General features: G+C 32.3%; 1 protein-coding gene across 4 annotated transcripts; it reads left to right on the forward strand.

Moving 5' to 3' along the window:
* Positions 1 to 5,038: 5,038 nt before the first annotated feature.
* On the forward strand, positions 5,039 to 27,229 carry LOC148605143 (motile sperm domain-containing protein 2-like). 4 transcript variants are annotated; one of them, XM_088549060.1, is made up of 17 exons: positions 5,039 to 5,089; positions 7,383 to 7,437; positions 8,021 to 8,185; positions 9,890 to 9,976; positions 10,297 to 10,451; positions 12,846 to 12,906; positions 13,387 to 13,425; positions 13,741 to 13,865; positions 15,509 to 15,580; positions 16,235 to 16,315; positions 19,000 to 19,023; positions 19,327 to 19,415; positions 20,398 to 20,497; positions 22,673 to 22,769; positions 23,369 to 23,489; positions 24,371 to 24,464; positions 26,561 to 26,911. In XM_088549060.1, the coding sequence occupies exons 1-17, from the start codon at positions 5,072 to 5,074 to the stop codon at positions 26,759 to 26,761; spliced, it is 1,584 nt and encodes a 527-aa protein (XP_088405186.1). In that variant the 5' UTR covers positions 5,039 to 5,071; the 3' UTR covers positions 26,762 to 26,911. The 4 variants fall into 4 exon arrangements, with proteins under 4 accessions (XP_088405186.1, XP_088405187.1, XP_088405189.1 ...); XM_088549063.1 differs by lacking the exon at positions 19,000 to 19,023 and adding an exon at positions 6,252 to 6,508 and having other exon boundaries at positions 5,067 to 5,089; positions 26,561 to 26,940; XM_088549062.1 differs by lacking the exon at positions 5,039 to 5,089 and adding an exon at positions 6,432 to 6,508.
* The last annotated feature ends 231 nt before the right edge of the window (positions 27,230 to 27,460 follow it).

A 27,460-nucleotide genomic window follows, 5' to 3' on the forward strand; every position in this document is an offset into this window, starting at 1 on the left:
TACATTTAAATAACTAAACAGCAGATTAGTTTTTTAAGCACAAGGTAATACGATACGCATGTTTTCACAAATTTTCAAACGTTCACGAAGTCCTAGTTTTAGGTCTCGAGTGTGGCTCGATGGGGTCATACCAACGACCTACAAGCCACGCACTCGATCCTGTGTACATATATAGCCCATTCACTGGCATGCATGATCTCCTGGAGATGTTTGCCTTACAACAGACATTTCGGCAGTGAAAATACTGGACGTTATCTGCACATACTTTCATAAAATGACGAATACGCCCTCCCTTACGTTTTTTTATTACTCCATACCGATGTACTAAGTTGGTAGATGTACATTATTGTATATTATGGTGCACATAGTTGCAGTTATTATAGATGCAATACTTTTGAATTTCTACATATGATTAGTTTCGTTTTTCGATTATTTTTAGGTCTATTAGTATAAACATATTTTATCCAGTAATAATACAATTACAATAATTATACACTCAATATAATAGTTATATGGCAAGGATTCGAACACAAGCAGAGCTTATACAGTGTCCGTCTCCTTAAAACAAGGACGTATTGAACTAACGTAGTAGTTAGGCACGCTAACAAGTCTTTTGAATAATATGCTTTCATATAGAATATGATATATGTAAAAAAAAAAGAAACTGAAGATTGAAATGCATTATAGGTACAATGATTGTGTTTAGGTGTTCACAAATATTTAACTGTATATTAATACTTTGGCACATTTGTAAAAAGCTGTATGTTTTGGTCTAATGTTAGAGCATCTGACCCATGAAACAATATTTTGGATGTTAATGGAATTGTAGAAATATCAAGGTAAAATAGATATGTTTCTTGAATGGCTGCATACTTATTACAGTGAAGTAGATAATTTGCTGTCCTTTTTGATTGACCGCTTGTACAGTATGGGTTATCTACTTTTATAAGGTTTCGTGTAAATAAATGCGCATTCAAAGAACTGCTGTACATACACAACCTTGTATGGAGGACTTGACCGATTCTACTGCCGATGTAAAAATATGCCGGACATTTTACATTCTGAACTTTAATACAGTTCTTGAACGTTTCTTTCTAGCCCCGTGCAGGCGCGGGCGTCAAAAGAATAGGCCTGCAGCAGCGCTAAGCTCGTCGTAAAAGGCGACTAAATAGTGCTCATAAACCTAGCCGGAGGCTAGGCGCTCTGCCCACAGAACAACTGGGTTGTGTGTCCCAGGTGGTGGAATAGGGTACCCCCTGGCGTGTTACATGCTGGGGTTGTCAGGCTATAATACGGAAAATCTAGCTTTTTTTACAACACTAGTACTATAAGTGATGATCAATAAACAACACATTCACTGAAAAAAAAAAAATAAAAAAAAAGCACCATAATTTCCCGACCCTACCCACCTCTCCCTATTTCTAGTGGCAATCAAAATTTGTCGACCCTATTATCCTTGTGTCCCATCCCATTTTTCATTTCATCATCATTTCATGTTCATTCTCTCATATAGCTGAAATATTGCTGCTCGGGCGTTAAACCCCAACAATCAATCAATCATGAATGTTTCTAAAGATGTTTTACGGATGTCGATCGAGAGGCAAATAATTCCATATTTTAACACTGGGCGGTAAGAAGTTCCCCGAATAAGATTAGTTCTCCTACGAATTTCAGCCATGTTACATGTATATTGGATCGTCAAGTAAAGTGGTGATGTAGTCGGAAACCGTATCTGGAAAAAAATTGCAAAGTTAATCGGGGGCGGCCTTGTGCACCATTTTGTGAATCATAAGTTTACGATTCTTTCTACGGTCCACAACTTTATCCCACCCAGTCTCGGTGTAGAGTTTTTTTTCTTGGAAGTCAACTTTGTCCCACTCGTAATTATTCTCATAGCTTCTACAGTCTCGACTTTTTCAGACAGATAATCGATGCTATTGTCCTATATGACCATATGAGCTTTATTGTTTTTATACTGTATCGAGCCGTCTTTTTTTTCAGTCGAAATGTTAAGTTTGAATAGCATATTCAAAGTAATAATACAAAGGTACTGCTTCGACAACTTTAAAAGTTATGGTTCATGACAATTTATTCCCTGTCACACGAAGTGGCGAGGTATTACATGTTTTTGATACCCTCCGAAAAGTTGCAAGTCCATCCGTCTGTCCGTTTGTCCGTCCCCGACAGTTTCTAGAGGATAATTTGAAAACGGATCAATATTTTTTTTTATTAAAACTTTGCTCAGTTGTTAAGTTCCACAAAATACAGATTATTAATAAGTTCAATTTTCAGCAAAGTCCAAAGTATAGTTTTCATTTTTAATATTTTACCATCCACTTTTTCACCATTACGTGGCTTGCTATCATTGAAATGTTGCATTAATATCCTATTTTGTATTAATATAAATGAAAAAAAAACTTGAGAATAGATCAACAAAGAAGTTGTCTTCGATCATTAGAACTACGGGATCAACCTCACACCAACTATGAAATTCAAATTGATCATCATAAACAACAGGTTTATGTATTAGTTTATTCGAATGATTTTGAAGGGGACGCTTACCTTGCCAGAGCACCTGGTCCATACTACCAGTTTTTAGTGGAGTAGTGGAGTCCAAGGTGCTCATTCACTTTTGTTCCTTTGTATGTATTATTTTGGTTAATTTGTGTTCTTTGTTGTGATAGTTTATTTTCCATGTCTGGTCTTTGTCCTTGGATTGCATTCTTTTGATTTTCGCTAGAATCTTGGTTGCCTTGAGGTTACAGACCACCAATTCAACCAATGAGCATTTGGAACGTACGCAAAAATAGTCCTACGCAGAAATTACCCCTGTTCCTCATAGTGCTGTGAAAAAAGTTCTCATCTTATTTAAAAAATGTAAACAGTTTCTGAAAGGAAAAACATTTCTGTACATTTTATAGGTGCATTTTGCTTCTTGTGATGTGAAGCCTAATCTCCATAATGATTTTTAAATATACCCCTATCTTGTGAAAACACTGGGATTTCCCATGCTATTTATAGACCTTTCACTTCCAGTGACCAGTACTGCACTGCAAGTCTGCTAACCCCACATGCCATTCTGAGGATTGTGAGCTGACATATGTAGAATCATGCTGATATATAGTCCTCTGCAGGTTAAAGTTAAGGTAAAGTCCAGAGAAGCCATTGAATATTGTGAAATTAGCATAGAAGCCTATGGAAAGTGGTTTTTAGCCTTGATTACTCTTTAAAAAACATGTAATTTATTCACATACTATTAGTTTTAATTCATTATCTTATTCTTTAACATTTATTTAAATGGGTTTTCTTTCGCTGATTGTTTCTAAGTTTTGCCTATGTTCTTTTAATAATGTACTTCAGCAAGCTAGGACCAATCGGTACATCTTCGGCCTGTCTTGTAATGCAAAAGAAATAAAAGCTATTTTATTGTTACAGTAGCGGAAATGGCCGATTTGTCCGTTCATCGCGGAAGTATATACACTTATCGACTACCCCAAGCTCCACGCAGCAGCAGACGTTCGTTTCCTCTCTTACTAATCGCAGCAGACAGGCCTTTCGAAATTCTCGGACATTATTCAAATCAATCAGACAATCGGATAACGACGCGTAAAACCATTTACTTCTTAGCGACTCTGCAAGATTCTTGCATTTTCTGAGAGGATTAGCTGCAGCTTCTAGAGTGAATTTTGAATGTCTGATGCTGCTCGGAGCTATATCAACTACCCTACACTCCTCTAGGTTCCCACACGCATGTAATGTACAACACATAGACTCATGCTAAACGCTGCACGATAGACGAACTTCAAGTCTCGTAAAGTGCATACGACAGACGAACGATCGTACATTGTATAACTTGTAAAAGAAGGGTATCCGTATTCACTTACCATATTCGAACAATTGGAATTGTATTATTATACTTCAGTTTGTTTTTCTTTTTTTCTTCTTCTTCTAACATCTCGCTGAATTGAAAGAATTTAATATATATATTTCAGAAATTCTCAATTAATTTCTTTAAAGCATTTTTATATTTTGATCAGGCTGAAACTACCATTTGATTTTATTCCCGTCTTCAAAGACGGGAACTAAAATTGATTGCGGCTGACCTGTCATGGAAAACAGAAGTCGGCAATAGTGTACAGCGATTGGATAAAAATTAACCACCCTAATTTTTTATTGGATAACACTTTTTTAAGGACTGCCAGAAACATGAAAAGGTTCATAGCAAATAAAAAAAAACAGAACTGAAGGTTGCCATTGTGCAAGTATTACATTTATGTACATGTATCAAGAAATAAAACCAAAACTCGTGGATAAATTTACATTATGTAAATGTATACAAAACAGAAAATGCAGATGGTGGCAACAAGAGAATACGGAGATGAAAGAAAAAAAATCACAAAAGGTTTACAGCTGATTCAGAAGTCTGCAAAAACCCCATAGTACATGTATGGATCGGGTGAACCGGTACGATACGGTAATTAATAGCCTTCTGCTTTCCTTAAACTAATCATTAAAATTTTCTTGGAGTATAAAATCGGAAAAGATAAAAGAAATAAAAAAAAATTGGGACATCATATTTATAAGTGAAATATTGTTTTCCCATCTTGCATATGAAATTCATGCAAACTCACTTTGAAAACAATTGTATAACAAGTAAACAGAATAAAAGATACACCAGACATAGCGTTCCTTTTTTGTAAAAAAAGAAGTTGTTGGAAATTGCCACTTGATACATGTGTTAATATTAACTTGATGTCCGACTTAAAGTTATTTTGAGCATTTTTTCAAGTTCTACATTTTTTTTTCAAAAACTATGTGCATGAGCTCTTTGGACAATCATTAGAACTCTGCGCTTATTTTGTTTAAACCTTTTTTCGATAGCACTATTCTGAAAAGAGTTTTATCGTAGGCTACCTGAAAAATGGATTCGGGAAAAAGTCAGAATTAAAACGTACATTGCTTAACAATAATTTAAATTCTGTATTAAATTATTTTTCGGGTCTTAGATGAAGATATTACCCGCGAAATTCAAGAGTGATTTCCCTTAACGATCAGCAGACGATAAACAACAATGGCGGAAGGCGACAAGGTTCAAAATTACTGATATTTTTTGTTTTTAATTTCCACTTTCAATTTCTTCGTTTTTTAACAGTAACTATGACGAATTTTATTGCCATTTCACTCAGATGAATGAGAAAACAGGCAGATATTCAAGATAGGAGACGTTATTCGTTAATAATAAGAACGTGTTTTCAGTCAGCTGATTTTGGCTTTGTTTACACTTTTGTCCCGTGCCTTTGTGACGAAAATATAGCCCTAAGTCTTTATGAAAGCTTTAAACTGAAAAAAAAAGGTTCACGTTTCTGAAATTCCAGGGTTTGAACTTTTTAACGTGCTTTAATCATAACTTGTCTTGTATTGTCTTGTTGCAATTAGAATCTTCTGCAAACTGCAGTATACTTAATCCCTTTTTGGATTCGCCGAATCCCAAAAGGAATTACAGTATACTGGAATGTTGAAGTGCATTGTACAGTACACACCACAATTATCCTGATTTTGTTTTGCTAACATATCACACTTATATTTTTACTACAGTAGTGAGTATAATGTTGTATAGGTAACATTTGTATGACTAAATCATACCTGTATCAGTATTTTAACCAAAGATTTTGTCTTCTAAAGTTGGAAACCCTCTACTTGAACATGTTAAATGTTGGTAGCCAATTTGTATTGTTCTTTACAATCACAGTAGAAATTTTGTAGCCCACACCAAATTTTAGTGGTGATTGGTGAGTGGGACTCTGCTAATTTCAAACCCTCCTGTTAACTTATGAAACTTAAGGATCAAATTTTTCTTATAACAAGGTATTTTTTGAATGTGGGATTATTTTGGATTTAAGAAAATAAGTCAAAAAAATAAAAAATATAAAAACCTACTAAGGGGGTTAGTAAATTTTCCTTGCCTTTTGTTTTCCAACTAACCTTAAGGTCTTAAACTTGGATATGCCGACATGACTAACCTGCTTAGTAAGGGTTAGTTTTACAAATTATTTTTTTTGTCAATTTGTAAATTCCAACATAAATTCAAATAAAAAAAATAACTTGTTTTATACTCATCTGAAGCTGTATTTATACCTGTTAACCTTAAGAACAGTTCATATATGTTGGAGATTAGCCCTCATTGAAACTGTCTCATCATGTCATTTGGAGATTTTCACATATTTAAGCAATTCATTTTGTTTTTTTCACAGAAAAGAAAGTAAAGAGCTGGACGGGGTGTCCGTTCTATTAAGACTTCCACTCTAAATACAATAGTGTTACAGACAAAGGATTTTATATTTAAAATGCCAAATTAAAGTTGAGATATGAGACTTTCATGTGTTAAAGTTCCATAAACTGACATGTATGAAACAGCAATGATAGTTGGTTTTTTATTGTTTACTAAACCATGACATTGCTTTGTCAGCTGAAGAAATATCCAATGATTCCACGCATGCTTCAATAAATTGTATGTAGGTTTGAATTAAAGATTTATTACCATAGTTTATTTTTTTCAAACTAAAGATTAATGTACTTTGATTATGTTCACAATCACTTTTTATCAACCAATTTTTATCAATAAAGTTATAGGAAAAGTTTTCACCAGTTGATTTTTCCTCAGCCTTTTAGCAAATATTCTTTGAATTGAGCCTGATTGTACTTTCATTATACAGTAGTTGTGACATTGCGTGAAAACATCAGACCTGGCGAAATCATTTTTCAACCTGTCGGACATTTGGTCCGGCAACCTAACAAAATCTGCTGGACTGAACAATTATCTGCCAGACCGAAAAAATCATTTCTTTGATCCAATTTAAATTAGCCTTTAAACTGGAGGTCCTGGTTGAGGCTCGTCTAATTAAAAAAAATGTACTGGACATCTTGTCCAGAAATCACACAAATTTTACTGGACTGGTGGCAAAAAGTACCGGTCATGTCCGGCGGTCCCACAAATTTCACCATAATTGAAACATAGGCTGTGCGCACATTGGTTCCACGATTGTACATGTATTATTAACCAACATGACCAATGACCTCCAACAAATTGTACATTTCATGTGAGAGATTTTTAATTTTTCATTGGTTTTGTGGAAGACCCTCCTATCATTTGCCAGTGGTAGAAGGGTTAACAGGTACATTGTAGATGTATTTTTTTTGTATTATTCAGCAAAAAAAATCAGGATCAGACGAATTAGATTCTCCACTCTCCACAATTGCTATTTTCCTCTACTGTGTCTCCACTAAAGTAAAAGCTTACATGTACATCAAGTTTCTTCATTTCAATACTTTTCCATTATATTTTGTGTATTTACAATGTTATTGTACTTACATGTATGTTGTAGGCTACTGAAATTGATGCTGACAAATTAAGAGAAGTTTTCCATTCTAAGTACAGTGGTGAGTTCAGACCTTCATGCTTTCTACTCTATAACTACAAATGTACATGTACAAGTATTGCCATTAAAAGAAAACAAAGTCAAGCAGTATTTCAAGAACTGAATTCTTTAATTTATTTCAAGCTACATGTATTCATGCTTTCACCAATATACAGGGGATTAGAAGTCATTGCTACTGTAAATTTTGTTGGAGCCCCTTACAAAAAAATCTACTTATAGACTGTATGTACATGGGCATTATAATATATATTCTGTGAGCAATTATTTTTGATTTATAATTTATGTAAGTATACTGTAGCAGGGGTTCAAATTGATGTGGTTCTGAGGTTCAGGGTCCTCAATTTCTGACTAAGGACCTTTGAAATTTCTTCACATACATGTACATGTACAAATGTACGTCCTGAACCTCAAACTCTTTTCATTGACACTTTATTGAGAACTTTTGGCCTTCCTAAGGTGAGCCTTCTATTTGAAACTTGAAAAAGTCTGATACTTTCCTGTCTTTAAACTAAATTTGAACTGACCTTTGTAGTTAATGTTCTGTCTGCCTTTAAGCTTTCTTAAACTCTTAAATTTTTATTCAGTGACAGACTTTTTAGAAAAGAATCTTTATGACCAGAGGGATGTAGATAATGTTAAGAATAATGACTTGTATGTTAGTCAGTTCATCAGAAAATCTGAAACCATGGCTGATGCTGCAGACAGATTACACGAGGCTTTAAAATGGCGAAAAGAAACTTCTATCAGAGGTACAGTGTTATATTAAGTGAATTTAAAGATAAAAGTATTGCATATATCCTTAAGTCTTATACGGTGCCTGAAATGAGGTCCAGCCAAAGGCTTGCTTGAAAAAAATTGTTCTGGGCCAGTGAAAATTCTAAGCCACTGGCACAAATTGCATGGTGCTGGCCCAAACAAAAATGTAATTTGTAGGGGTTGAAAGTTGGGGAAAATGAACTAAGAAATAATCATTCAAATTACAAAGGTAATTCAAGCAAAGGCAAATTGTATTAATACAGGGAACAAATAAAAACTTGAACCAATTTATTATTGTCACTAAATGTATCCTAAAAGTAAGAACACCACAAAGAAGGAAAATTTTTATTTTAAGACTTCTCAAAGAAGCGTATGCTGCATATCTGTAGAGCTAAGTGTGTGTGTATTCTGATAGGAAAATAAGCCTTTTGACTTCTTTAAAACCACTGAGTTATATTATCAAATTTATGCAGAATGTTTTTGAAAATAACCAGATTTTTAATCCTTTACCTCTCTAAAATCAAAGTGTTGGAATTTAGATAACACCAGCTGTTTTAATCAGTGCATGTACAACATTTGGTGCATAGTTTGAAATACTAAAAAAAAATGCTATAGTATTGTAGTAACAGTATGAATATCCATAGCGTAATAATGTTTACACTGAAATGTACGAGATTTACCAAACTAGACATGGCTATAACTATATCAACCACTATACTATATCAGTACATGATTCTTTCAGGCCTGTCTCCACCATCCTTGATATTAACCTTTGATTCAATTTGTGAATGTTGTTGCTATTGCTCAAATGTATTGCTATTAACCAATCACCAAGGCCGTTATATATCTAAGCTTTGTCGTACAACAGTATTGGTTGAGTTGTATTGTACATAGTCCGAGTCACACTGGGACGAATTAATCACTTACCTAAGTTATCTACCTTTGTCAACAGAAGCGGTAAAAAATAGAAACAAGAAATGACAATGATTTTTTATTTTTCTAGCACAAGGGAGGGGTAGCCCAAACATTTTTTTTGGGGGGGGCAGCAACTCCATGTCTTTTGGGAACTTTCAGTCACCCTAATACAAAACTGGTCACATTTTGTTAGTGGGCGACCGGCCATTTCAGGCACTGTTATACATATAAAAAACTGCATGTTATGACAATGCCTTCATATATAGTATATACAAAACTTAAACAAAGTTTTGGGGATACAAGTACAATATACATGACAAAGTAATCAACTGGTCTAATTCTCAGTTCATTTGTCCAATTAATTGCAAACCTGTGCAGCTCCACCTTAACTACTCCCAACGAAATTTAATCAAGAAATAATTTTCAGGGACACCATTCTATCACTGTTTTATTTTGATTTAAATTTCAGGCTTGCTTTGGAGTTTTCATTTAATACTGGTTTGCATTGTTTACTAACTTTTTACTGCAATATCAATCTTTTAATTTTTTTTTTTTTAAATCTTTTCAATAGACCTTTCATTTTGTTGATACATATATTATTGATATTTTTGTCAAACTGTAAAGATTCAAGATTTGGTTGCAGTTGTTACATTGCTTATGCATGAAACATGTGCAGGTTAAATAGCCACAGTGCCATTTGTTCCTTTCAAAGTTATTGCTACTGATATTTCAGCTATGTAGTTAGTCTTGAGATCATTGTTTGTTTTTTTTACTTTTTTCAGATTTGACAGAAGAATCTTTCCCTAAATGGGCTTTAGAGAGAGGTGCAATTTTTTTCCACAATGTTGATAAAGATGGAAAAAAGCTCTGTGAGTATACTGAGTCTTAGCTCACTGCATGTGAAATTGGAATAGTGATAAAGAGAAGAAAAGTGCCCTGACTTGACATAAAACCAATCTATGAATCAAGTTTTTCACTGGTTTAAGCCAAATTCATATATCAGAGTATTTGCCAAGTCATTGCACTGCTATTATTTTTATACTGCAACAAAAATTAAAAGTATAAAAATGTTTTTTACATGGAAACAGTGTTTTTTTTTCCTTTAAAGTGGGGGACATCCTGTCAGCTTTTTAACAGTGTATTGTTTGCAAGATCACAACAAAAATGTTTTATGTGATATTTATTACAGTGTTTGTGAAGGTCAAAGAGCATAAAAAAGATGCTAACACCCTGTCTGATGTGAAGAAGTTTTTTGCATGGCACTTAGAGAAACAGTACAATGAAGAACCAGAAAACGAGATTACTTTGGTGTTTGATATGGCAGATGCTGGGTTAAGCAATTTAGTAAGTGTTTCAAACTGATATTGGTTTTCTATGAGGATGAAGGTAAATACATATGGTATGAAACAAATGTGGCCTTTAAAAGGACTAATTCAGTTTTGCTGGAAGAATGAAAACAGTCTGATCTTTATGAACCCATCTTTTGATAAATGCTTAAACTACTGTTTATCTTTCCACACTTTGATAGTGCAATAACTCAGTGCAATAAATTAAAGACATAGAGGGATTTAGATATTTTGGTAGATTGTTTATCTCTTTTAAATGTAGGCTCCATTTTGTTTATTGAATATTTTTGTGTTGGGAGTATGGCATTGTATCTATCTGTCTTCTAATCATAATCATTTATGAATACAACTTCTCTGAGACCGAAGCTACATTCAAAATTATATTGGTTTCTTGGTCACAATATGTACTTGGTCCTGTTACGAGGTCATTTTGTTTTTACAAATTTTAATTGAATGAAATGGTTGTAAATGTTTTTGCACACATGTATGTGTCATTTTTGCAGCACTATAGTAACTTCTCATAAACCATTGGTCAAATCATAATTCGTTTGGATTGTCAGTCACAATATGTACTTGGCCTTTTTGAAATGTTGATTGACAAATTTTATATTACATATTTGGTGGATGCAACTCCTTGTAGACTGCAGGTCAGATTTCTAACAAACTTTGTAGGATTGTTAGTCACTACATGTGCTTAAAATATACACCACAATGTTGATTCAACATATTTACCAGGGTTCTCCATCACCTTTATGAATGGGGCTGTGCCATGTGTTACTTTCCTTGCGCCATAAATTCAAAACGAGCTCCTTGTGTTCATTTGATGTGCGCCATGTATTCAAATTTGTGTCACACATTACAAATTGGCACTGTATTTCCCAGTTATGCGTGTTTATTAATCACTTATACCTGTAATAAATCAATATGATTGTGGTGTGTGTTTATTATAACGGTAATACAATGTTTTGATTGGCAATTTCCAGGGGTTTAATGTGTCAGGGAATGAAACGCCTGTGTAAACAAATCTTGGATCGGTCAAATTCAGGATTATCACCATCGGCAAAATCAATAAGATTCAAATAAGCTGAATGATTTCTACTGTTTTTTCATGAATAAAATTTGAAAACTTTTCATTTAATAAAATGTAGAAAGTATCAGGAGTTGAATTAAATTTGAGAAAGAACGGAGAGGGGAAACAATGTCTTAATGATCTGGGCATTTATCTGACACAGAAAAGCAACCCAGTTTGCTTTAATTTTTTCAAAAGGGTGATGGATTGACTTCCAAAAGCTCTAAAATATTGTTTAATGATACAGATTCAAATGAAAACAACATTTAACTTGTTCTGTCTAAGTTCTTGTGGTTAAATTATAAAAAAAAAATTTTTTAATGGCACCAACAAAATGATCACACATACTAGTCATTTTACTTTCTCTAGAGCTGTGGACCTATGGTCAAGGGTATAGGGTAGGGAAAACTTCTCCTTAATATACTGAGTTAGACAGTACAGATTTACCATATTTGTTGATTATAAATTTCTATGTTGAAGCTTGTGCTATTAAATACGTCTCATTCAACCTTTATCATACTTTCTTTGGCAGTTTATTTTCTGTGTGAAAGGACACATGCCACAATGAAAATTTGTCCTACCGGAGAGTGAGCCATGTGTTCATTTTGATCCATGGAGATCCCTGATTTACATGTGTCATAGGACTTAAATGTTTTTGTGCATGTGACACAACAGGAACATTTCGTAGATGCACATTGAGGAGGTAGACCTAGGATAAGGGATACAACTCTTATAAATTATTAGAACGTTTGTATTCACCATTTTACATCAATCTCATGTAAGCATCAAAGTAACTTGGACAGATTTCACTCTGTTTCTAAGGAAAGCTTGAAAGGCCTTGGTGAAATTGAATATGATACAAACATATCACTGATTTTAAGAGTTATGTCACTTACTCTAGGTCTACCTCCTTAACTTAAATTTTTTGACCAGGTTATTCTGTTCTTTACCCACCTACTTAATTGAAACTCAATAATTCTTACTTTAATTTCTGAACCAAGTTAGTAATATGATGAAAGATGTTTGTGAATAAGTCATGTTTGTGAGAGAGCTTGATCATGGTTGTAGGTATATCCTCTTTGTTCAAGTTCTTATTTTTGATGTTACTTTTTTTCTTTCATTTATCCTTAAGATGTGCTGCTATTTTACAATAATAGATGTTTGTGTATTCATATCATGGTCTAGCTTTGACTTCCTCTGCAAGGGGTGATGTGGCTACTTGTAACACTCTCGTTTTTTAATTTTATAAGTGAATGTAAAAGATAGTTTAAACTTAGAATTAGTTTGATTTGGATGATAAAATTATTATTATTATTCTTTCAGGACATGGACTTAATCAAATTTGTGATTACCTGCTTCAAGATATACTATCCTACTTTATTAAGTAAGCATCATTTGAAACCATTTATTTATCACAGGGACTTTTTGTATACAAAATGTAGATAGAGATGCAGTTCCATATTTATTCCTTAAAATTTATATCTTTTGAGTGGGTTAATTGTTGGCCACTATGAATGTATATTATGTGGGTTATGAATAAATTACTTGAGATAAAACTAGAAAGCGTTTGATGGTCAAATTTATTTATGTGTGTGTGTGTCTGTTGATGTATGTATTTGTACGAATATAAGTTTTAAAAATGTTATGGTTTTCAAAAGTTATTTTTAGTTCATCATGTTCATGTTGACAAAATAATGGCTTGAGATTTCATTAAAACAACCATTTTTACCATTATCTAATTAAAGTGAAATTTATATGTGTAAGTATCTATGATTGGAAGGAAAGGCAGCAATGCAATCAAATTTTTATTCACTTTTTTTTTAAATCTTAATGTTTTGCTGAATATATTTTTTACTTTTTGTAGATGTGATGTTGATCTATGAAATGCCTTGGTTATTTAATGGTATGTACTTTTTATACCCCCTGTTTTAAAGCTGTTCTGTTAGTCTTTTACAAGTTATTTCTGATTTTTTCCTCAGTGTGGGAGATCAGCACAAACATAGAAAGTGAATAGGGAAATTTGTTTATCCTTTAAATTAAAAAAAAAATCAATAAAAAAATAAAACAAATGAAAATGAGCATTATTCATTTATTCATTGTACAATGTACATGTACTTAATCTTTTCTATTGAATTCAAGTAGATTTTTCCAACGTTTTGAACTATATATAATTACATCAGAAAAAGCATTCAATACATATATATATGATACCTTTCAGCTGCTTGGAAAATTATAAAAACTTGGTTGAGTGCTGATGCAGTGAAGAAGATCAAATTTATAACCAGAAGTGATGCACAGGCATATATTAACAAAGACCAACTATTAGAACATATGGGAGGAACTGTAAGTTCTCTGGTTGAAAATTGAATCTTAACATAGCACATTGCTTAAAGTGGATCATTCTTTAATTTTTCTAAATGTTAATTTGGATTAGCTCACTATAGAATTTTAAATAAAAAATATAATGTGATACTTTCCAAAAAGTTTTGTCTATATGTCTCTCCTCCTGTTCATACCCCAATGGTTTCCAGGTAATAACTTGAAAAGATATTGAAGGGGTCTATTTTAAAACTTTGTGTAGATATTAAGTATCATCTACCATATGTTTTCGGACTATAAGTCAATTTTTTTTCAGCAAAATGTCAGCCTCGACTTACATAAGGATTTTTCTACAAAAAAGTTCATCTTCAAGTGATTTCATTAGAAATGATTACATTATATTTATTGTTTTCTTTCATAAATGGTCTAAACTGCAATCACACATCTTACGAAAACAAAAACCGTCAATGCTAATCAAACCGTTTACAATCTTTGTGTTTCAATATCAGAGCAAGTGACATGGAATTAAATAAAAATAATAAAATTAATTTAAAAAATGCTCTGTTAAAAATACTAACAAACTTAAGGATATCATTTAAAGTTGATTCTCTTGAATAATATGATTTGAAAAAAACTTATGCGGACTCCTACAGTTAACATCGAAGACCAAACATACATGTCTGACCCTCGACTTATCTGGCAAATTCGACTTATCTGCTTTTTGTAGATTTTAGTCAAAATTCAGCGATTCGACTTATACTCCACATTGACTTATAGGTTGAAAAAATAAGATAATGCAGATGAAGTTTGAATGTGGGTTTGATTGGAATATTTACACAAAAGTTATGGCCATTTTAAATTGTTTTACTGTAAAGAATCATTTGCAACATGGCAGGGTATCATTTAATGTCCAATTAGATGTCCTATTTTCTAACATTCACTCATATTTTACAAAGCAATTGTTGTCACTTATCTATTTGTCTTCTTATAAAAAAAACCTAAATTCCCAATTGATGCATTTCTATAGAACATTTTTCTACAAATCATCTTCGCAGAAAGAGGCTATTTATAATTTCACTGAATAAAGTTTTATGTAAAAAAAAAAGAGTATAACAAAATGTTGATATCTAAAGAAGGATTTTTTTTGGCCCTTGCATTAAGTAAAATTAATGGTGCCATGCTCTAAATAATACATTAATTTTTTTATGATATTAAGATGTGAAAAATTAAGCACCAGTCCATATAAAGTACAGACAGTGCCAATGGTAAAGTGATTCATTCCACCAAACAAATGATGCTTTTTCAGTCTACTTATGCTATACTTTCACATACAACAATCTTTTCTGCATCCAGATCTGCGCTTCTAAAAAAATAATACATTCATATCCCACTGAATTCAACCAAATGAAGCTGAATCAAGAACGATAACTCTTCCAAAGTGCAAATTTCATGTACAATCTATATAATTTTTATCTCAAAAGTGCAACAAACAAAAGAAAAAGTAAGACTGGTTATGTGATCAGTAACTTTTTCTGAACAAGAAATAAGACTGACTTTGGTGGATTTTCGACATGCATGAATCACCTTCTGTCTGATTTTTAGAAAGACTGATACGTAATGACTTGACGATATTTTTATTATCTAATAATTTTTTTCCTGTCTTTCAGGACAAGTTTAAGTTTGTTTATGTTCCTCTAGAAGACAGACTTGAAGAGGAAAACAAAGCTAAAGGAAAAAAGGTTTTATATGAGATAGATATTGTTCTCATGTTAAAAATATTCTGAAATTTGTGTACAGTAAAGATACTTATTAATTTTCAAAAGCAATGGACACTGATAGTTGTAAAATGATTTATAACTGAATTAAAAAGTAATGCTTGTTTTTTTTTATGGTGTACCATTTATTCCTGGATGAAAATAAAAAAAAAAACAAAAAAAAAAAAACATAATAAACAGTATGCACATAAAATGATTTTTTTTACAATGACTTCCCTCAAGAATACTGAAGTGCAAATGGTAACAACAGAAAATCAGATACTGTCAAACTTTATCTGTTTACAGTGAATTTAAAGAAATGGGGAGCTTTAGTAATTTCACAAATAAGCAAGAAATGATAAAGATTTTTATGTCCATGAATAGTATAGATATTTTTTCTGAAATATTGACCTTGTCAGACTCATCAGCACAGATCTGCTAGTTTTGATATGTTTGCCATAGATAGAGGCATTTTGTGAACATAATGAAGGAATTTTCAATGTGAAAACATGTGACTCAGAATTTTGTTGGTCTAAATAACTGTTACCATGGTTACTAATGCTTGTTTATTCTGAACTGATTGATTTTATTTTACTTGTTTGGATGTGTCTTTATGTCTGTACCATGTTTACTATCCAGGTAACATTTGCAGACCAAGACCAGATGAAAGATGTTCAGGAAAACTTGAATACTTCTGCTGTCTCACCCACCAAAACACAGGTATATGTAACTTTATGCTGAACAAACATGGCTTCATCTGTGGCAGCATCCCTTCAGCACCTGCGTATAGAGTGTTCACATCACAACTCATACGTTATGCCAGAGCTTGCCGAAACTAAGCAAACTTTTTGTATCACGCTAGAATTTTAACAAATAGGCTTCTGGAAGACTGAAGTCATCACTACAGAAGTTTTATGGTTGTCATGAACTCGTGGATCGTTATGGTGTATCCATCTGCACCATAAAAACTGATTTATTTAGCGGGTCATAGTTTTCCTTTCCTTGTTTGTCTACCCCAGACCTGCAACTCGGCAGGTGTTTCAAGAAAAGCAGAAGACGCTTTCCCTACCGGTGCACCTGGTCCATACTCCCTGTTTTTAGTGGAGTCCGAGTTGCTCATTTACTTTTGTTACTTTGTATATATGATTTTAGTTACTCTATGTTCTTTGTTGTGTGTGTGTCTGTTTTCCATGTCTGGTCTTTGTTCCTGGATTGCATTCTTTTGATTACCGCTATAACCTTGGTTCTCTTGATTACTCTTACAAATTTACTGGTAAACCTATCCTTCTAAATCTACCGTATTGTGATTCTATTTTGCGTTTCTTGTTATCTGTGTTCTTTCTAACTGATAACTTCCTTTCTCCCTGCTGTGGAGTGGGAATGGAAATTATTGTTAGAAACTAAGGAATCATGTACAGTTATCTCTCAGTATACATGGTATATTACCCCTTGTTCAACTGCCAAACTCAAATATTGCCATGATTAACCATCATCCCGTTATGCAAACATTTAAATTCATTCATTGTAATGCATATCACCATAAGCCACAAGACAGTATAGCAATTAAAGATGCCATATTGTGTCTTCTCAGTCCTCTTTCTTTATTAGATCACCCTCAGTAATACTGCAAAAAAAATTGTGTAGTCTCAAAGGTGACATTTTAACAAATGAAGGCTGTACTGTTGTCAATGAAAACAGCCAATTATTTCATAAGCAAAAAAGCAATTAATAGATTTTTGATGGTCATATTTACTTAAATTTATTTTTTGTCTTTTTGTCAGCTCAAGCATATTTATGGCAATAATCATTGATAATGTAGTAATGAATTGTCCTTTGCTTTAACATACTCTACACTTCCAACATGAGTAGATGTTTACCATGTTAATTTTCCATTGTCTGACAGTTTTTAGATTATTAACATGATGAATGTACGTTTTAAAATTGTATTGCTGCTTATGACTAAGTAAATTATCTTAATGCTAAAGTAAGCTTACAAACACATTTAACAAAGAATTGATAAGTCATGAAACCAAAAGAGTCAGCTTTATTTTTCAACCAGTGTCCTCTTCTATTGAGTAGGCAATATTCACCAAATCTTTTTATAAAACATTTGTAAAGAATATTCTCTTTGATTAAGTCATTTTTTTTTTCGCTTCTTAGGACGGCTAGATGTTTGAGATTTTACACAATAGTTAATGTACGTAATATGAACAAATGATATTAAAACCTCACTGTTATGAGCAACTTGGTGGGTGTTTCAAGAAAAGCAGAGGACGCTTACCCTACCGGTGCACCTGGTCCATGCTCCCAGTTTTTAGTGGAGTCCGAGTTGCTCATTTACTTTTGTTACTTTGTATGTATGATTTTAGTTACTTTATGTTCTTTGTTGTGTATGTCTGTTTTCCATGTCTGGTCTTTGTCCCTGGATTAAATTCTTTTGATTACCACTATAACCTTGATTCCCTTGATTACTCTTAGGTGGTTGTATGATTGTATCACATTGCCTATAAAATCTGATTGGTCAAGTGTGACATTTTGATGTTTCCTATGTTGTTCTACTGTGACATTTGGTGATTTTATAGATGGATAATTGCTAGAATTTCTGCCATGACAGAAGTAGAATTTCAAGCGGCCAAATATTTCATAGAGGAAAAAGTTTTTTACTCATGACAGTTAAATATCCGAAATTATCAACTCGCTTTATTTAATTTAAACAGCATAACTTACTCAATGAAGCTTATTTGTTATGATGGTGACATTAAATAACTTGTGTAGATATTTTAGGTTATTTATCTTTCACTCATTGTGAAACCTATAATTACACTGCTTGGAACATTCAAGTATTCTGCTTGATACCTAGACTGGAACAACACACATTTTATCACACCACAGTTCTAGCTTTGAATGCAAAATGATAGATGATTTGTTTAAAAGGATGATAAAAGAATGTAGATATTGTACAAAGTGTAAAACTTTGAGAACAGAAATCACCCTTTTTTTGGCGAACTGTAATTACTGGTATTATTTGGGAATACTGACATGGGTTATTGTTAAGCATTCATGACTACTCTGCATTGGAATGTACACATTCTAGATTTCAATTAAATAAATGCTTTTATTGTGCATTCCAATGGGTTGTATTGCTTTTAAAACGCTAACTTCTAGCATTGTTTTAAATGCATGCACAATAAACACTGAAAAAGCACACAATAAATAAATGCTTACGTGCACTTAGGATACATGAACCTTTAAGAGCTGTACACAACGTAACATTAATCTTGACATCTCATTGGCTTAGTTTCTTTTCCGTCATGAAAGATATAATGCATATGTACTTATACAGTATAGATATATACTAGACAAGTTTCTTTTTTAATGATATTCCCTACTTGTTTCAAATATAGATCAAGATAGATGTATATCCACCAGTAAGATTTGATGTTACAATTGTTGAGTTTTCCAGTGTTGTTTTTTTTTACGTACTGTTTGTTTGAATGTTGACTGTTAAACATTGTTCTTTTGTCTATATGTTTTATACTTTTGAATTGATTTGCAGTGCTATTGATAAAATCTTTTTGCATAGTCAATATACCCCTTATTTGGACCTCTTACACTTTATAATATTGACCTCAAAAGTCAGCCTCAGTCAATATTATATTTTTAAATCCATGTGTATTTGGTGCATAATGGAATTATATACATGTAATTTTGTTTTCTGTTCATTAATATAGCCATCAAGTCCAAACAAATCCAGTATCAGAAGTTCCCACCAGAGAAGGACAGAAGACAATAGTTTTGTTGGTAGATTGCTGACAATAAGGTATTTTAATGCAGTATATGTATAGTTTCACATTCAGGTTTAGATATTTTATATAAGAACAACCAATAACACTTGGAAATAATTTAATTTTGGATGTAACATCTCTTCTGATTGGGTGACATGTTTTTGTTATCTTATAGATGTAATGTTACCATGTGATTGTGACATCCTATAAACTTGTTTGTTGATTTTTTTTTAATTTAAATTTAAAGTTTAATTTTGAATTAAACATTGAATTTTAAGAATGAATGTAATATTTTTTGGTATATTTGAAATAACCTCATTGTATGTGCACACTTGAAAAAAAACTTGCTTCTCAAGTTATTAGTGTGCACCACATGACTGAGGTTTTTTTTTCCAATTTAAATTGGTATCAGTTTTATTAAGATTCAAGATTTTCCATAACATTTCTGTTTTTTACTGTATATTTACTAATGTTTTTGTCAATTTCAGATTCTTGTTGGCTTTGTATAATCATGTCTGTGACAGGCTTTAATCACATTGCAATATTTGAATGTTACAAACTCACAAAAACGTTTTTTACAGATATGCCCTGTCAATTGCATCATGCCAGCAAGAATTTCTCCCAAACTTTTGTATTGTAATGTCACTGTCACAGAAAAACAAGTACAGAAAATGACAAATGCGCCCATTTGCATTATCAAGGGCGAGTGTAGTCTTTTTTTGGTTAAATATTTTTTGTTGGTGTAAATTAAAGGGTCTGCAGTCCTTTACACAAAAAATAGTAAGTTCAAGATTTGTCATAAATTATGAACTCATAATTGATCTAAGCATTGTAGCGTGATAACTACGGACTAATTTTACACTTACGATTTCTTGTGAAATTGACTACAAATGTAAGAATACGATATTTCATTTTCCCCATCCTAAAATCCCAATGCTGACTGTATACAAAGTAAACATTAACAACATGAAATAAAGTAGACATCATTATGAAATATTCATTCATTTTTTTTTTCAGCCCTGGTGATGAGCTGTTATTCACCACTGATGAGTCTGGCAAAGAAACATTTGATGTGATTGCTCTGAAAAATACTCTTCCATACTCCATTGCTTATAAGGTAATAGGTCATGAAAAACTATGGTCTCACTAACCACTTCCGGGTCAAATGGCCACCTCCCCTCTATGTAGTACCAAAAACACACTGAACCTAGAACTATGCATTGTAAGTGCATTATTTGTGTGTAGTCTGCTTAAAAGTAGTCAAAATAAGGCTGAGAATGTGTACTTTAAAATCATATATGTTATTTACTACAAAAATGTATCAATATTGTTTACATGTGTGAGTAATTTTCCTCCATGCTGTCAGTTAGCAGAACAGGTAAAAATGTGGATTTTCAGTATTTTTTAATTAAGTAAATTTTGTGAAGATTTTCTACAGACATCGTACCATTAGAGTAATGATTTTGAAAGCCTTATTTTGCCAAGCTGTGTAATGGTATGCAACTTTAAGGTGTCATTTGTCCTGAAACATTGAAAATTACTTGTTTAACATGTAAAGTAATGGAAATCTTAGAAGTGGTTAGAGAGACCTATATTAATATTTATACATATTACAGACATTGTGGTGTTCTGTCGTTAAAATATTGAAAAGAAAAACAGATCATGTCAGTGAGGAAGAAGATAAAGTTGCTATTTGAAATTTATTTTTGTTTATTCTTTAAAGTAGTTTGAAAAAAAATAAAGAATATCGAAAATTGGAATAGAATGGTACAGTCGAACCTTGTTGAGTCAAAGGGACCATGCAAAAATGTTCAAGTTATCCGAGGTTCGAGTAATTCGAGGTGGAGGATAAACCAGAAATACTAGTAGTTTGGTCAATGATTGTTTCTGTTTTTACATCATTTTTTGTGCTTGTACATGTACTTCACTTTACATGGTACTTTGTAATGTCTTGCGTTTCATATCAGAAGATATTTTTTTGTATGTTGTATATCATGTTTGAAATACTGAACAGCACTGAGTGTTTTAGTGAAATTTCCTTTTTATTTTTTCTACACCAAAAATGTCATAGTTCATAACATGCTGCTTTGTTTGATTCATAATCAGGAGTATCGTCAAACCATGTGCTCTACATTATTACGATAAAAATTTCAAATTTACTAGCAAAACGAATGTAGTCGTTGAAATACCCTTACTATCGTATGTCTGATGTTTCATTAAATAGTCGGATACCATTACATTCTTCTGTATTTTAAAGATTTTTATATCAAAATATCCGATATCACTGTTAGTGCAAATTCCGACATGTTATTAATACAATTCGTTTCTTTAAACAACACACACAATTTTGAATTAATTAAATAAACAAATCAAACCATAAAGAGTGTTAACAAATTAATTTTAAAAGCCACGCTGATTGTTGTTAAAACACACTTCGATCATGGTTTGTAATGAAGCAATTAGTTCTCAGACTAATTAGTTGACTTAGAGGCATCATGGTAAATTAACCTCAAAGTCCTATCAAGGGGACTGATTGATTACCTCGAGTTATCCGAGGTTTCAATTCATCCGAGTTCGAGTGATCCAAGGTAAAATTGTATTGGAGTATGGGGAGTTTTGCTGGAACTTTGTAATCAGTTCGAGTTATCCGAGATTTTGATTAATCCGAGTTTGACATATCGAGGTTTGACTGTATATACAATTTACATGTGTTTATGCAAAAGGCAGATATATATTTAGAAATTCAAGACATGGTAAATAGTTTATCTAAAAACATTAATAAAGTTCATCTTGTAATCACATATACCTTTGCATTCCAAAGAGGACTCCTGATGGATCAGTTGTTTCAATAGAGCACATTGGTGTAAGAAATACACAAGTACACATCATATTAGTATTGAAAATTTCGATATGCTGTACAAAGGTTTCAACGAGATACTTTTCATCAACAACATTAGAATGAAATGCAACAAAAGAAGATCTTAAGAATATTATTATCTACAAGAAGTACTCAAAACCAAAAATATCGAAATAAAAAGCGAAATCCAGCACAAAGAGGTTCTACCAGGTACACCACAAGGAATGAAGCCTTCATGCTTTATTAATTTTAAAATTGATGTTTGTTAAAATAATGCAATTGTATACTTTAAACAGATTTATTATGTATAGTGACTATCTGTAAGATGCCATCCTAGACTGTTAAACATGTCAATACTCAAATAAATTACTTCCATTGCAGTTTACCAAGGTGTTTGAATTGTTTTACATGTACTTGATCCAATTTTTATTATAGGTAAAGACTACCTCTCCAGAGAAATACAGAGTAAGACCAAGTGCTGGTATTGTTAAGGCTGGGTCATCTGTAGAGGTCCATGTGTATTTACAGCAAGGTATTACTAAATGTTTAGTTCTATTTAAACCAGACAACAAATATGTCTTCTGAAAAAAGTCAGACATACAGAAATGAGGCATGTACATGTATCTGAAAATAGAAACTCATCATATTGGAATCATCTTTTTAATTTTGTTGCAATCATTTCAGCTCTGAATGGATGAATTAATTTCAAATTTTGCACATTGTATTTGATTTTGGTTGATATTAGATGCTAAATTCTAGTTTTGTGTGACATAGCAATTTTTATGGAATGGGTGGGAGTATACTCAGCCCCACAACTTGTACAAGTTAAGATTGTTCCGAGAGTAAAATATCATAGCTGTGTAATTCCTATTCAGTAATTACTCGTTAAATTGTTAAATATTCACAGCTTAACAGGACATGCAAAATGTCTTGGGTAGTAATAAACAGACAACACACTTCATTTTTTCCACTTTTAAGCGGAATTCCCCTATTTCAGATCTGAATTTTACTGTTAAGATTGGTTTTTTTTTACTTTATATTAACTGTCAATTTTGAAAATTTCTGCTTTTTTTTTTGTTGACATTTTAAAATCATACCTGAAATAATGGATCTCCTTCATTTATGTTGTAGGTTATAACACAGTATCTAAGGACAAGTTTTTAATCATGGCCATGGAACTTACAAGTGAAGCAACAGAGAACCTTACACAGTTGTGGAGAACTGTTCCCAGGGAGAATATAATGGAACATAGGTAATGTTATCTCTGATGCTAGGGAAGAATCATTGATTATGGCATATGAATTTTTTAGCAGATGTTCAAATAAGCACTGGTCCTAGGTCTAGGACCATTGTAATTGCAGCATGCCCATTCAAGTACTGCAGTATATCTTGCAAGTGCAATGAAAATCATGTATGTACAAAATCTCAAGTCAAAGTGTTCATTCATTTGCCATGTTTTCAATATTCAATTTTGATTTCAATCTTTCTGTCAGGTACATCTTCTGAATAGCAAAACATTGTCAAAACACATCAGCATTCAAGAAAAATATTTGATTGCATCAGAAGATAAATATTAGTCTTGGTGTGTCAGCTAATTTGTACCCTTAAAAAAAAACCTGTACCTCCAAATTCAAATGTCAAGTCTGCATGAATCCCCAGATGCAATAACTAGTGGGCATGTTGTATTGTATTTACCTAGGTCTTCGACCCATCATACTTTATGTTTACTCTTTATTGAGGCCCTTTCACTTTCTTCTAGTGGACCTTGAATTTAAGATTCAAAAAAGGACCTTTCATTCTTGGAAGTGTATTTGAACTCCTGTTCTAATTAGATTCAAGAATGTATTATCCCATGAATTAATTTATATTGTCAAATCTTGAAAATGTACCTGTTAAGAATGTATCTTGTCAATACCATTCTGAATGGAACCATCTCTGTACTAATATCATTTCCTTTCTTCACTGGTAGTGTGTCGGCAAAGGCATAGCAGAGAATTGAAAATTGGGGTTTTTTTTTTAAGAATCCTGACATGCTGTAAGAAATTGTTGATAATAAGAAATTGTATTCATTTTTCATAAGGCTTTATCTGAATTGAGGCGTAAGAATACACACACACATCTTTTTTTTTCCAGACTAAAATGCAGCCAGGTCCATAAGAATGGTTCACAAGAAAGTTTATCCTCCGCAGTATCATCCAATGACCAATTTTTAGAACTAAATCAAAAGGTATGTGCTTTCATTAAAGTAATTTTACATTAATCGGTGCTAACCTGATCATTTGATATAAAAAGGGAAATGTTTTGGACTCATATTATTTTACTTTTTACTACCAAAGATAAAAAAACTTGTCTCGTGAATTATACATATCTAGAATGGAACAGGTAGACAGACATAAAGTTGCATCTTGTACTAATTCATCAGCATTAAAGTAGCAATCCTTGTAAAAATCAGACAAGGGGTGATTCATGCATGTAAAACCTAATTCTGAAACAGTTGTAGACCCCATAATAAGTCTTAGTTCAGTTGTAGCACTTTTGAGATAGAAAATTATATAAATTGTGTATGAAATTGGAGTTATTTTTCAGGATTTGGTTGATAAAAACGGGAGATCTAAAAAAAAAGAAATACAGATCTGTTTGAAAGAAAAACATTTATTTTGGGTGGTTTTTCTTCACCATGACTCACCTCTTCAATTTGCAGTGTTTGAATTTTATATGGATTTGTACTTAAGGGGTCTGGACAGTACTGATCTGCAGTGATACTTCCTGGCAAAAACTTAGGCTTTGTTCTTTGTATTGATTACATCACAGATAATGTGGCAATATGTTGTCTATGGAAATTACTGATGGTGTTTTCTTAAGGAGTACAATCACTTGATAAATGAAAATACAGTGAAATGTGTGTCTTTTTGGACTTCAGAATTTGTTTGATTATACAAGTGCATGGTTAATGTAGGTTTAAAATACATTTAAACTGCCATGAAGGGATTTAAAAATTGCCTGGTTTAGTGAGGTTTTTTGTTTACTCTGGGTTTAGTTTATATTTGTTTCATCATATGAGGCAAGTGAGAACGAACTGTTTGATTGCAATAATTTCTTTGAATGTTTAAAATATTCAGAATAGTCATAATAGGATATGTAAGTCTCGTCACATGATTCCATGATTTCATGAGAATGGGTCCTCATCTCCCATTCAAATGCATAGACAAATGCATAGAGATTCTTCATTAACATAGCTTTGAGTTCAATGTTAAATTAAAATATATTTTTCTGAAAAATACTGATAAAAAATGACAAATATCTAGTTCTACTGAATAAAAATAATAAGAAAAGCATGGAAATAGATTTTGCATAGCGATACAGCATTTTCATTTCCTGGAAGTGAACAATAAAATGCAGACCTTGTTATGATAATACCTAAGAATTCATAATTCAATGAGAATTTGAGAAGAAAACGCAAAATATTATTTCAGCACTGTTTCCTAGATCATCAGGAAAAAACACATTTGACTGGGTTAAATGGAGCAAACTAGGCCTTTTGGAGTTATTAAGTAGAAGTCTTTATAAAAATCAGACAGGAGATGATTCATGCATGTTATAAACCCACCAAATTTTTATTTTTAACTCAGTAATGGTAACAGGCCACAAAACCAGTCTTTTGTATTGATTGTACATGAAATTAGCACTTCGCAAGAGTTATCGCTCTTGATTTGGTTTCATTTGGTTAATTTTCATTGGAGTTAAATGTATGGTTTCTCAAAAGTCCAGGTCTGAATGCAGAAATGATTATTGTTATGTGAAAGTATAGCATATGTAGACTGAAAAAGCATTGTTTGTTTGGTAGGTTTTTTTACACCATGAGTCACCTCTACATTAGGCAGTGTCTGGATGTTATATGGACTGGTACTTAATAAAAATATTACACTTGGTTGTCAGGGGTAGATTTAGGCGGTTTTAGGTTGAAACTTTAATTTCTTGCTATTTTTACCACAAAAGATATCTATATTGAAGAATATTTCCAAAATTTAAGGTAAAAAAATGTTTCGCCTCCCTCCGCTTGGCAAACATTTAACTTTGCACCCCCTTAAGTTAAAATCCTGAATCCGCTCTTGGAAACTTACCTATTATGAACCCTTTTGGACTGGAAAATTTGTTTGGTTCAGTAAAACTGAGTTAAAAATACACACACATTTATAATTGATATGAAAAGACCTAAAAAATGTCTGGTTTAGACAGGTTGTTTTTTATTTATTTAGGGGTCATTTAAGACAGGTTTCACTATCCTGAAGTGTAATAAAATATAATGTATACATTTTATTGTAGATTGACCAGTTAATAGAAGGGAACAGAAGGCTGGAAAGAACGATACGAATGATGTTTATATTTCAAACTGTTTTTGTGATATGTGTTATTTTGTATTTGTTTTTGTCCTATCTACTTTCAAAGTCACAAACCCCACAGCCTACACCAAGTCATGACCCATACTCTAAAATATGCTCTTCTAGTACTATAAATCCATTTTAACTGTTATACTAGTACTTTTAAATGTGATGCAGATTCTTTGTTCAGGTCAAGTTTTTTGTACTAATTTCTAATGAATATGGTTGCTAAACTTCAGATTTAAATTTAGATTTCTAAGTATTGTTTGGAGACAGAAATTCTTATTAACTTACGATTTCAAAATTTGAAAAAGAATGAAAAAATATCATTACCAGGATAATTGATTCTCATGAAAATGGAAAAAAATAACTACTAATCTTAACTTGTGTACTATTCTTAAAAAGACTTTTTTGCATAAAAATGTTACAAGACATAGGGAACAATATGGTGCTGTGATGATTAAATTTACAGTAGACAAAAGAACTTCTATAATTAATGCTGGCATTAAGACTGAATGTTTCTGTGTTTTATGTCATGGCTTTGAAGCTGAAATGTGTTGTCTGCTAGCTTGGCATATACTGACAAGCAAAATAAAATATTTGTTGTTTGTTATTATTTCTTATATAGCAGTGAAAGTTATTTCCTTGGTAACCCTGTCATATTTCATTTTTCAAAATTTGGGATATTGAAAACTTCAATGTACAAACAAAATATTTAGGATTGTTTCTGATTTATGAACAGGTTATACAAAATAGCCTGGTTCCTGGAGGTTTACGCTTGTTAAAATGGCCAAAACCAGATTATTTCGTATTGTCTGTTAAAAAAATTCGAAACTTTTCCTAT

The sequence above is a fragment of the Perna viridis genome, chromosome 10 (assembly GCF_037379345.1).
Source record: "Perna viridis isolate PV_CMFRI_1.1 ecotype Kerala chromosome 10, ASM3737934v1, whole genome shotgun sequence".
Taxonomy (NCBI): Eukaryota; Metazoa; Mollusca; class Bivalvia; order Mytilida; family Mytilidae; genus Perna; species Perna viridis.

Coding starts and splice junctions, on each gene's coding strand:
- LOC148605143 (XM_088549060.1), top strand. Junction 9,977..10,296: donor TAAAGATGGAAAAAAGCTCT/GTGAGTATACTG, acceptor TATTTATTACAG/TGTTTGTGAAGGTCAAAGAG. Junction 16,316..18,999: donor TCTCACCCACCAAAACACAG/GTATATGTAACT, acceptor TTTCAAATATAG/ATCAAGATAGATGTATATCC.